The 12915-nt window shown below is 52.0% G+C and overlaps 1 protein-coding gene across 1 annotated transcript in view; it reads right to left on the bottom strand.

Annotated features, from left to right (window-relative positions):
• Window positions 1-12915, bottom strand: part of FBXW8 (F-box and WD repeat domain containing 8) — a 128866-nt gene continuing 115951 nt past the window's right edge. Inside the window, exons 9-11 of the mRNA XM_075533848.1 lie at window positions 3932-4105; window positions 1634-1744; window positions 1-1541 (exon numbers count right to left, since the gene is read on the bottom strand). Of these exons, the coding sequence (XP_075389963.1) occupies window positions 1382-1541; window positions 1634-1744; window positions 3932-4105 (445 nt within the window). The 3' untranslated portion in view covers window positions 1-1381. The remainder of the gene's footprint in view (window positions 1542-1633; window positions 1745-3931; window positions 4106-12915) is intronic.

A 12915-nucleotide genomic window follows, 5' to 3' on the forward strand; every position in this document is an offset into this window, starting at 1 on the left:
TAGACTGTAGAGGTTTAATCACAGAACAAACACGGGGACATCACGGAGCAGGAAGCAAGCGCGAGGAGCGATCTTGGGGCAATGTCAACCCTGGGCTCCCCCAGGACCGGTCTGAGCCTGTGCTGTCGTGGGTGGAGGAAGTGTTTGAGATGCTGGAGAGCAGAAGCCAAGTAGGCAGTGGCTTTGTAAAAACATCAAGGCGGCTGGTGGGGGACAAACGTGGGTCGCTCCCCAGCCAGGCCAGGCTGCATGACGCTCCCAGTGTGGGTCTAGTGAACTGCAGCTGGGGCGAGGGAAGCTCCCCGGGCAGGGAGAACCTTTACAGGGGACCAGCTGCCAGCAGAGGACAGCAATTGTTCAAGACTGACCGCTCACTGTGGTCAAATGTTTGCTGTTCCTCCTTCACGTTTTTAACTGGCCTGACAGTGGTGCAGGGTGATGGGGCTGAGGCTCACTGAAGGCTGGCTTCCTGTCAGAAGTTCGTTTGGTGCAGAGGAAACAGAGCTAACTGCCGGGACGCTTCCCCAGAGCAGCCTGCGTCTGGCTGGGCCTCCCACTCATGGCAGGCTGGCCCTGCCTCGCTCAGCCCCTACTTGTTTCTGATGGCCCCTTCTTGTGCCTTTTCCTGCAGAGGACCTGTCTCTCCTACAGGGTACTCAGGAAGGCTTTACTGCTGCAGCGGGGCTAGATCACGACTGCAGGCTGAGCCTCTGCTCCAAGCTTGGAGGGACAGCTCAGTTCACGTGGACTTTCCACAAAAACTGGCTACGCTAGGGTGCCAACTGCCTTTGCTCACCACCCTTCCCATCTGGAGGAGCTGGTAGTCCGTTTCCCTCCTTAAACCTGTGACTTGCAAAGTATGCTGTCTAGTGCCAGAGGGAGGGGTGTCCCTGGCGTAGACTGAGCCTGCCTTCGTGGCCTTCAGACCAGTCGTGGCATCCAGCCTGCAGCAGCCTCGCTCCGGCTCCCTCTCTGGGACGGCTGCTCTAAGCTTGTGAGAGTAGCTGCTGGAGCCTGGAGCCCACCTCAACCCTAGGGGACGCAGGGGCCTGTGGCTCTTCTCTAACTGAAGAGTCCTCCCTGCTCTGCTTCCTCAGGATCCTCCTTCCTGTAGCACCCCCTTGCCCCCCAGTACTTAAGTGCTATCACAACATATGGGCACACGAGTAAGAACCATGAAGGGCACACTTGTGTCAATATGTAATTATAAACCAGGGCCGCTGCAGCAGAGACAAAGCACTGAGGGGAGAGCGAGGCAGGGAAGGCAGTGGGGGAGGGGAAGCTGGTCAGGGAGGCAGGAGCTATGCGGGTGCATCACCTGTGGGCAGAGCTGGGGTGAGGAGCGCCTCTGTGCTCACAGGTGTCTTTGTGAAAGGGCTTCTCACTTTCTCCTTGCTCCTGCCGTGTCGTAGGGCAAGGTAGGTGTCAGGTCGTAGTCGTAGCCACCCATGGTGGCAAAGGGCGAGCGAAAGACGGGCAGAGTGCTCTGGAAGGCCAGCTGGTCCACTGCGAACTCATAGGCGTGGATCAGCCCCCGGTGCCTGGAGACCGCAGAGAGGCAGTGAGGACCGTGGCACCGTTGGGGGGAGGAGAGGACCCTGTGTGCCCCCACCCACCTCCTCAGGGCACCAACCTCCTGTGTGTGGTGCTGCTGTCCAGGTCGGCGTTGCGCACCACGCGCTCATAGGGCACGTTGGCAGTGATGAGGCTGTGGCTGTTGAAGGCGAGGTGGCGGACTGGGTGCCTGGAACAGAGGGGGACCTGCTGACATGACCTGCCCCCGCCCTCCTTCCCTTCCTGAGCTGTGGGGGCTCCCTTGGGGAGAGCATCCCCCAGATACTCCTTTCTGAAGCAATGTCTCCTGGCATGTTCGGACAAACAAGGACCCCTTAAAGAATTTGTGGAAACTGGTATGGAAAGAGAACTTTCCATGCCCCCTTCCTGCGAAGCTGGTCGCTCCCACTTCTGCTGGGTGGCCTTGACCACTGTCTGCCTTCTCCCAGAGTCAGTGTCCCCTCTACAGGGGGTGGAATAGAGTGGTGACTGGTAAATCCTCCCCCGAGTCCTAAAGGCAAACCAAGCCCACTGCCATTGAGTGCGGTTGGACTCCCAGTGGCCCTGGAGGACAGGGCAGCACTGCCCCCAGGGGTCTCTGATATTTCAACTCTTCACTCCCCGGGGGTAGAAAGTCTGTCTTTCTCCCATGGAGAGGCTGGTGGCTTAGAACTGTGTGACTGTGTAATCCACTCCGCCAACATGACTCCCAAGTCCTAAAGACTGGGCCACAATGACCCCGTCCTGCTCAGGGCTGCAAAACCCATCCCGTCAAGTTTAGTGGATGCCCTGTGCCACCTCTGTTCACAGCCACAAGCCACAGGACAGGACTGGCAACAGCACGGGAGCGGCGACAGTGGCCGGGTCTCCTGAACAGTGCAGTGAACACAAGGCCAGCTCGGGGTCACCCACCTGACGGAAGAGTTCTGGGGCCCAATGCGATAGGTGGTGGGGGCTCATACCAGAGAAGGGGAGGTGTGAGGAAATGACCGGACGCCCCCAGGAGGAGGGGACAGCTAGGCAGGCACTGGTGGCACCGCACAGCTGAGCATGGCATGAACGAGGCCGTTTGCCCTCTCGGGGACCTCCCACAAGAAGGGTGAAACCCAGTGCGGGTAGCCCCTGCTCTGACAAAAGGCTGCATCCGTGCCCCTTCCACCAACTAGAGGAACTGTGAAAAGTGTTTCCCTTCTACAAAAACAGAAAAGCCATGCTGGAGTTTAGCACCTGCCTGGCAGGAGCCACACACAGCATCCAGGCACCAGTTAGGAATGGTGACTGAACCCAGGATGGCTGTGTGGTTGGGGAAGGGCTTCTTTTTGTCTAGGAACACACAAAATTTGTTTCTGTGGGAATTAATTGTAAAGGTCTTATGACCAGCTCGAAAGCACAGCGCTGCTTTCTGCCGGAGGGGAGTTTTTGCTGCCCTTTGGCACCACCTGGTGGCCACTCAGCACATTGTGCAGCTAGATTTTCGCTCTTTGGTGTCTGTCTGTTGGGTGAGGACCACCCTGCAATGCTTCCCTTAACTTTACCTGTGCTATACGTGGTCAGAGCGGGGCAAACTTTTAACCCTCTAGGTCAGGGGTCCTCAAACTTTTTAAGCGGGTCTAGTTTACGGTCCCTCAGACCCACACTATAGTTTTTTTTAAAAAGCTATGAACAAATTCCTATGCACACTGCACATATCTTATTTTGAAGTAAAAAAATAAAACGGGGCAAAAGCACCCGGCGGGCCGCGGTTTGAAGACCCCTGCTCTAGGTACTTGAGCATACACTTGGGGTTATGAGTGAGCCGGTCCAGACTCAGGCAAGAATATTGGGTTCTTATTAATCCTTTAGTGCCACAGTCCCAGTGAGGTGCTCAGACAGTCCCCACTGCTAGTGAGGCGACTGTGGCTGCAGATGGTATTTTCTTGCCCCCCTGGAGCAGCTGGAGGGGTTGAAGGGCCAACTTGGCGGTGTGCCGCCCCATACCAGTCCCACCGGGGAGTGGTTGGATGTAGTCTGTCATTTCAGTTGTTTACCAGCAAGCTAAGGTGGCTGTGATTGAATCTGTGGTGAGTTGGGGTTGGCTGCCATCTTCCTTTTTCTGTCTTAACCGAGGATGACTTTACCAGGCGGGTATGCCTGTCAGGCCTGAGAAGGGCGGGCCTGGGCCGGCCTTTATGAATACAGGACTGTGTCAGTAACCAGAGCTGCAGCTGAGAGAAACTCGTTCCAGGCTTAGTCTGTGGGCAGTCATTATGCTAACCTGGGGCTGTGAGAGAGAGGAACTGCAGCTGGCCCTACCTGAGCCTCAGATTGCTCACCTGAGATGGTGGGCGCGCCTGCCCTTGCTATGGCTGGCAGTACCACGGGCCACAGGAAGACCTACCGGGAATGCACCTCCCACAGCTTCTGGTTCATGCGGTAGTCCCACACGGTGACGAGCCCCTCCTCGCCTCCACTGACGATCTTCCACTCGTCCATCTGGACTGAGGCGACGCCCAGCTGATGGGCAGAGAGCGACAGGGCGATTTTATCCGTGCGGAGGTCGTGGATCCTCACCCTACCGGAGCAGAGAAGACGGGACTGGGTTACAGCTACACCGACAGGTGCCTCACAGCTGTGTGGGGGTAAGTAAGACATCTCCTGACTGGGGAACCACCAAGGGGGGTGATTCGCAGTGGAATGAGCAAGGTGACTCTGAAAACGTGGATTAAGACCAGAGCCAGGCCATGCACGCAGCTGCCCTGAGGCTCGCTATGTCTGCTGCACAGGGACGAGATGCCTTGCCCGGCGCTGGGACAGCACCTGGGTCATACGAGTTAACTCAGCCTCTGTATGGCAAGTCAAAAAGCACGGGACTGGGTAGCTGGACAAACTGATACTATATTGAACTGGATCATTATTTCATGTCCTAGTTTCTTTCATAACCTCAGTGCACATGCATGTGTACACACACACACACACTCCTGTGCATAGGCCCAAAGGATTTCTCAGTGTCAGAGCACAATCTAAACCTGTCTATGGCATCACCAGGAGACTTCAAAAAGCTCCTAGGAAAATGGAATTAGTGGATTTTTTTCCAAGAACATTTGAAGCCCCTCATATATGCACACAGGACAAACTCGCCTTTTAACAGAAAGGTTCAAGTGGATCACAAAGCAAGGCATGGTACTATCTACCCAGGGATCAGAGAAGGCGGCCTTCAGGGCAAGATGAGTTCTGGCTTGGTGAAGCCAGAGCACAGCGGCCAGCCCCCACTCCATTGCTTGTCATTAGCGTCTGCTCTGACGTTCTACTCTGAATCTCCACGTTTGAAAGCCTAGGTGAAATGAATGACTTCATAATAAGCAGCCGGGAGCAGCACATGCACTGGAACACAGAAGGTGGCCCACTCCAGACAGGAAGCTAGCCCTTTCTCCATCACCAAACCCTGCCAGGAAGAGGACCTTGGAGGGAAGCCAGAGATCTGGCACCAAGGCCAAGCTTAGGAGAAAAGAGCAGCTCACAGACCCACCGAGGACACCCACCACTGTTTGCCCTCTCAAGAGTGGAAAGGCCCTCCAGTCTCCTCGATGGATGCGCGCAGCAGTCTGAAGGAGGACAATACTCCTCCTCAGCCACAGTGCTGCCCCTTGCCCAGCAGTGAGCCGCTGGCACCACTGTTGTCGTCGTCGCCCGGGTGGTGGGGGAGGGGCGGCAGATACATTAGAAGGAAACCTGAGAGGAGCATGCAAATGGAGAGCAGCAGACCAATGTGTCACTGGAGAGGACAATCCAAGAGAATGCAGTAATCATTCAGAATCAATATTAATTTATAATCCCAAACCACAGCTACAAGCCGCTCCTAGGATGTAATTAGAGACCTCGCCTACTCGGAACAGCAATTCATGGCAAAGGGACTCATTTCTACTTGGACCCTAACAAGGCCTTTCTATACATTATAAAAACCCACAGGGCCAAGTCAAGGCAAACGAAGACTGAGAAAAATGATTACCAGAAAGAATAATTCAGTAACAAACCCCTTCAAATTAAGAAAACAATTTGCAGAAAAAATACTGAAATAAAGCCACAACGTGATAGCTTGCCCGTTACTAGCTCTAAGTGTCAAAGATAACATGTAATCCAGCCTGTGGTGGGGAGACAGGGAGAAAGAGGTACGTTCTAGTCCTGCTATGATTTGGCAATATAAAATCAAAACTAGACTACTTCACCTTCTTCCCAGGGGTCCTGGGGGCACCATCAGATAAATGCAGGACTGAGAGAAATGCAGGACTGAGTAAGATGGGGCTCTCTGTCCCTGGGAAGACTGACAACCTGGGAATCCCAAGATAGGGCCCCGATGAGTCAGAGCCTCTGTAAATAATTAGGGTTTTTATCCCACTGCTGGGGCTTCAGTGAGGCTACCTCTGTGTACGGGCACACTTCAGCTGCTCTCACTGCGGTTACTTGGTTACAGCCACAGCCTCTCACGAACACTGCTGTGCCCACACCGCAGGCACACTCGTCCAGGACCCAAGCCGAAAACCAGCGTGGGCAGCTGCAGTTGTCTGCATGGGTGTGTTCTTGGGGCAAGCACCAAACTACCAAGAAAAAATAGGAACTCGGGGTCCCCATACAAGGCAGATGCCACAAGGCATACACCATCAAACATAGGTCAGCAGCAGAAGGCAAGCTGGATGACCGGGAACGCCTGAACAGACACTTGTGTGCACCCTGAGTGAAAAGACAGAGGACTAATCCCTCCAGAAAGCCTCAGAAGACAGGAAGGCATCCAGGCAGGCAACAAATACTGGATTCGCTATCATAACAAGACACAAATCACTTTACACCAGGCGGGCGTCCAGTCATAGCCCCAAGCTGAACAACAAAAAGAAGCGTGCAAGTGAGGGCGGGGGATATTGTGAAATGGCTCAACCACTGCGGACAGCAGGGTGGTCCTTGAAAGCGAGATAGAGAAATGCCTTATAGCCCAGCACTCTACTTGCTATACGAGAGGGTATTATCCCTGTGTGTCCCGCCTCCCCACCCAATCAAGAAAGCCCTACTGGGCGCAGCTTTTGCAGTACCCATTTTCCTGCGAGCATCGACCAACTTAATTACTGCACCCAGTGGCGTCACCTGGGAAGGTTCTCTCTAGTCAGTGAATATTTTGTAAAAGCAGTTTGGCTCAAACCTTTTTTTTGTTTTGTTTCGTTTTGGTGATGGCCGATTTAAGAGATTTGTGTGGCTGTGAAATTTTGTTTCCTGCTTGGGGAAAAATGCCGCAGAAACTGATGGGATGTTGAACATAGCTTACAAGGACTGCACTACGTGGCAAAAACTCACGTGTACGAGTGGTTTTCTCATTTCAAAAAAGGTGAAATGTCGATTGATGGCAAACCTCATTCTGGACATCCGTCAACTTCCCAAACGGACGAGAATGTTGACTCAGTGCATTTGGAGTTGGTTCCACCAGGTCAGACTGTCAATCAAGCTTTCTATTAGAGGTTCTGAAAAGATCACATAACAGTGTGGGACAAACAGGCCTGATCTGTGGCAGACGGGGGACTGGTCTTGCCAGCATGACAATGCACCTGCTCACGCAGCCATCTCAGTGCACGAGTTTTGGCAAAAAACCTCAGCATGCCTCTCTTGCCCACACACATGACCTCGCTCCGTGCAACTTCTCATTTTCTCGAATATGAAAGGACAGCAATTTGACTAAGTAGAGGAGGTGAAGGAAAAAATGAGGGGGGTGCTATCAGCCATCCAAACAGATGAGTTTGAAAACTGTTTCCAAGAATGGCATCGCAGATTTGATAAATGGATTCTGTGTCAGGGAGAGTATTTTGAAGGTCATAGGAAGCTTTGAAAAGTTTGGGGGAGATTTTCATTTTTTCTTCATTTTTAATCATTTTATTGGGGTGGGGGCTCTTGCAAATCTTTTAAGAATTGTTTTAAAAATTCTTGGTTTAATGTTTTTCCTCTTGATCAAAGGCCTTCCCCTTTTTTGATGACCAAGCATGAAGTCCCTTTCCCGGGATCGGTTTCTCCTGCGAGTACGTCCGCGTATGTGAGAGGCAGCCAAGGGCATGCTGGCTGTAATTCTGGCTGTACGTCCGTGCAGGCAGGTGTGCGTGCTCAGTGATGGTCCAGGGCACTGTCCTTGTGCAGTCCTCTTGGTCGCCCTCACGGTCCAGCTCCCCTGTGCGCCAGGTACATCGCAGTCCCCAGAGACATCTTTCAAAGTTGCCTAGTGCAGTATCTGCTTTGATTTCTTTTTATTTTGAAAAATCATTTCATCAGGGGCTGTTAATCACAATCCATCCATTGTGTCAAGCATACCTGTTGTTCATATGTTGCCATCATTTTCAAAACATTCTCTTTCTACTTGAGCCCTTGATATCGGCTTCTCATTTTCCCTTTACCCATCCTCCATCCCTCCCTCCCTCCCTCATGAACCCTTGATAATTTATAATTTTTTTTCATATCTTACACTGCTGTCTCCCTTCACCCACTTTTCTGTTGTCCACGCCCCTGGGAAGGGGTTATATGTAGATCACTGTGACCGGTTCTCCCTCCCCGCCACACACACCTTCCCCTTTTTTAAGTATATATTTTTCCACACAAACATTTTGAAGCGCACCCCCCCCTGGATTATACTACCCAACAATTACAGAGGTAAAGAAAAGGCTTTCCAACCAGAACGAAACAATCTTTGATGATTACCAGGTGGGAGGGGAAGGAAGAATCAATCTGTTAATTAGAGGCTAGACAGTAACTTGGGGAGAAGAGAAGGCTGTCTAATAAGAGTGAGGTCAGAAAAACAAACAAAGGGAAGCCACTGGGAGGGCTTGGGAAGCAACACAGGTGAATACTCTGATGTGTGTGTGTACACACACACACACACCCCACCCCCACAGTAAATGTGATCTATGACCAGATACACGGGGACACACACACACGGGGGGGGGGGACGGGATGACGACACACACACACACCCCACCCCACCCCCACCCCTGCAGTAAATGTGATCTATGACCAGATCCATGGACACCCCCCCCACCCCCACCCCTGCAGTAAATGTGATCTATGACCAGATCCATGGACACCCCCCCCACACACACACCCCTGCAGTAAATGTGATCTATGACCAGATCCATGGACATGCAGGCTGAACAGGTGTGGGAAGAATGAGACGACACCCAAAACGATACACAGGGTTTGACAGGATCCCTAGTGGGAGCTTAGGGCCTCCGTCTCAGGGAAAACCAGGGTTAACAATCCACAATGTTCTAAATCCTATTTTTGGGAACTAGCAACTGGAGCCTCAGAAGCACGTGAGTGGCCAGCTAAGGCCTCACTGCTGTCTCCCCACCCAGAGGGAAGGAAGCAGACGCACGGGCAGCAGTGAGAGTGAGAACAATGGTCTGCACAAGCATCATCTTGAGACCCGAAGGACTAGATGGTGCCCCCCTGCTGGCGACTCGCTACCACCGCCCACCGCTCTATTCAACTCATCGTGACCCTGGAAGACAGTACGACGGCCCGTCTGGGTTTCTGAGACTCAAGTCTTTACAGAAGTGGACAGCCTCGTGTTTCTCCCATGGAGTGGCTCGGTGAGTTCAAGCTTATGACCTCGTGGTTAGCAGCTCAATAGGTAACCCACCACACCACTAGGAACAATGACACAGAAGAAACTGGGGGCATTTGCCATGAATTTGACTTGATGTGGATATCCTTAGCGCTAGGTCAACATGTGTGGCCATGCAGTCAGTCAGCAGATGAGGCAGATTTGTGGGTATAGGTAGACCCCACTGGGCACAGCACTAAACAGGTATCACGGTGGGGGGGACAATGGTCCAGTGAGTGTGGTCAGGTGACTTGTAGAGACCACCACCTGAAGCAGTCCCAGCTGAGGGGCACACGGAAGCCTGGGGCCTCCCTTTATTGACCAGAATTCTGTTTTGAACACTCATGCCGCCCCTCTCCTATCTAAATTAACATCCAGAGAGACAAGTTTGGAAGGGCCACTCAGCTTGCTGAGAGCAGTTACTCTGGAGGAGAGAAGGGACAAAGGGGTGACTTTTTGCTGCCCACTAGCATTCACTGAACTCTCCAAAGGGCGGGTGGGTGCCAGGATCCCTACCTGTAGAGCACACACACGCACACGTGGGTTCCTCCTGTTTACGACAATGCACACTCACGGACTTTGGCAGTGTGAACACACCCAGACAGGCGGGGGGTGTGGTTCCAAAAGGTGGCAGCACTGAGCCCCTTCAGGGGCGGTTCGACGTGATGCTACACACCGAGCGTCACCATCCACTTCATGGCAACTCGCAGCTACGCCCACTTCGACAATGTCAGGAAACCGGCTTGACCAGATGTGATCTCAGAGGACAGAGGTGAGACCCTCTGCTGCTTCCTGGTCAGGCCGTGGTCTTGGGCAGGCAGGGCTGTCAGAGTGGGGCGCTCTTGCTGTGGAATGCCAACCCATCCCACCCAGAGCGACAGGGCCAAGGAAGTAAGGCGAGCACAGGCTTTCCTCCATGGGAACAGACTTGCCAGCAGTGGTAGGAAGTTGGGATGCTTGGGCGAGGAGGAGAGGAAAAGCGGGGGAACTCCGCCTACGGGCTGTGACGCCCCGCTTACTAAAGACTGACACTTGAGAAGTACGGGGGACAAACACATGTGCAGCCCACAGACTTTCCCAGGGCCTCTTGGGTTAACAGGGTCTGCTGTGCCATGGTGATTTGCATGAAGAGCCCCTCTGTTGAATATTCATACTCCATAATTTACAGTTTGGCTGTTAAGGAGACAAAGGCAAACACAAATGTGGTCCAGAAGTTCAAAGTTTGCCATCTGTTTTCCTATTGTATTTAGACACCAGCATGGCAGCCCCAAACAAAACAAACCAACAGGCCGACCGATGCAGCAGCAGCGCGCGTTGCATTGCGGGAGGGAAAATGAAGACGGGCCAGAGCAGATTTGAACTTCTCCCCACAGGAGAAGAGAAGCATCCTCTGACATGTCCTCAGAGAGGCCCTGCTCTGTTCCTAGTTGACAGGCAGGCGTCGCAAACACCACCGAGCGCCAGGTCCCCACCAGCCCTTCCAGCGCCATCAAGGCCCGGGCTCTGCGCACATACCGGACAGCGCGCGGACCCTGGCAGAGCCCATCAACCTCCGCGCTCGGAAACAGGTAGCCCAGCAAAGGGGCCCACGTCATGCCAAGCCACCGGATTCCAGGGACAGAGAAGCCAAAGGAGAATGTTGCAAATCCCCATCGAGCACGGGTTTCATCAACTTTGCCTGCTGAAAAGAAAAATACTTGGTCCAAAAGCTGTAATTGTATTATGTTTAATATTCATGGTCGAGGTTGGAAGACAGTCCCAACACTCCCCTCACTCCAGCCTCTCTAATGAAAATCACGCCATAGGAGTCAGCTCTAGCCTGCCAATTAAAACAAAAGACATCCGAACCTTCCAAAGACTCCAGCAGAGGCGCAGCCATCTGATGGGCAGGGAAGCGCTGGAGCTGAGAGGGAGGGGCCGGCTCTGGCTGAGCCAGTGGGAAGAGCTGGGGAGCATGGCTGAGGCCACTCGCAGATGGAGCAGGGACATTTACGCCCCGGCAGCACGATGGTGAGCACCGCACACCCTCCGATTTGTCAGAGCTAGAAGTGCACCCCGAGACGTTTTAATTAGGGGTCACAACTCAGGGTGCACTTCCCACTGGCTTGGATGAAATAGTCCCATCTGATAATCAGGCAAACTGTTATTTGATGGCAAAGCTCACGCCTAGACAGGGTTAACGCCAGAGCCTGCCGAGGGGGGAGCTTTGCTGTGTGAGCTTCATTAAGGGCCTACGGCTATATTTCTATCCAGAAAACAAATGTGAACAAGCAGTAAGGTATTAAAACGTAGGCCTGTTATTTTTTTCATGACCCAATTAATCAAGAAAACGACTATTTTGTTAAAAAGAAATCAATACATGATCCTTTTGGTTTTGATGAACCTGAGTTATTAAAGATTTGAAAGATAGCCTATATGCCCAAATCAATAACTTTATCTACATAACACTGATGAGGTCTTCTGTAAATGATTTGTTTGAAACAGAGAGACCAGAAACACATGTATTTTCAAGTCGATCTGCCAAGTTTAATCCAAGGAGTCCTCGAGCCTACAAAACCAGTCACTGAATCTCTCTAGATGCTCAGCAGGGATGGCACTGGATGGTTTCAGAGACTGCTATGAAACCAAATGTGCGGTGGTCCAGTATGGAGACACAGCCTATGGAAATGCAGAAGACATGATGCTGGGAATGCAAAGGAACATGACCCCCAACGGGAACTGCTGAATGCCCTGTGTTCGCACACATGGAGCACCTCAAGATTCCGGTATCAGTGTTTCACTTTTTCATACAGTGTTACCATGTGCCATGCCTGACACTTGGACCCGTACTGTGTCTTTCTTAGTAGAAAGGGGCGGGAGCATGTGATAAACTCTGGATAATCAAGACAGTGAGGTATTGGTAGAAGGACAGCTATTTGGATGAACAGAGTTTAGGAGACAGTATCCAAAAATCAACCCTTAAATTGATGATCAAATGATTTTCAACAAGAGGGCCAAGACTATTTGATGGAGAGAGTCCACGGGTCTTTTCAGCAAATGGTGTAATAGAATGAAGTGGGACCCTGGCCTCACACCATATGGACACCAAACTCATCAGTCACTGAGGTCAATGTAAGAGCTGAAACTCTCCTGGGGAAAATAGACCTTTGTAACCTTAGGCGAATAAACAATTTCTTAGCCATGACAACAAATGAAAGAATTGCATTTCATCAAAATGTAAAATGGTTGTCCTCCAAACGACACCATCAAGAAAGCAAAAAGTCCACAGAAAATGAGACAATATTAGCAAATCATCTATTGGTTAGAGATTGTATCCAGCACAAATAAAAACAGAACCCCATAAGTAAAAATGGACAAAGGCTGTGGAAGGAAACCGGCAAGTGGTCAGTGGACACATGGAGGGACGTTCGGCACCGGCCATCGGGCCGATGTGAGTGAAAAGCAGTGAGAACCAGCTCGCACCCACGGGGGCGGTCGACACCCGACAACGGCAAGAGTTCATGAGGACGGAGAGACATCGAGACCCTTTGCCACCGTGGATGTGAAATGAAAATACTGCTTTGGAAAACAGTCGGGTAGATCCTCCAAAGGGTAAACACGGAATTACTACAGGACAAGCACTTCCATGCCGAGGTATATAGCACCCAAGAGAAATGAAGGCCCAGCCACAGACAGCTTCCCCCAAACGTGAACAGCAGCAGCATTCACAACAGCCAAAAACAAACCGCCAGCTGTTCTTCAGCAGACGGATGGATAAG

Source organism: Tenrec ecaudatus, chromosome 16 (assembly GCF_050624435.1).
Source record: "Tenrec ecaudatus isolate mTenEca1 chromosome 16, mTenEca1.hap1, whole genome shotgun sequence".
Taxonomy (NCBI): Eukaryota; Metazoa; Chordata; class Mammalia; order Afrosoricida; family Tenrecidae; genus Tenrec; species Tenrec ecaudatus.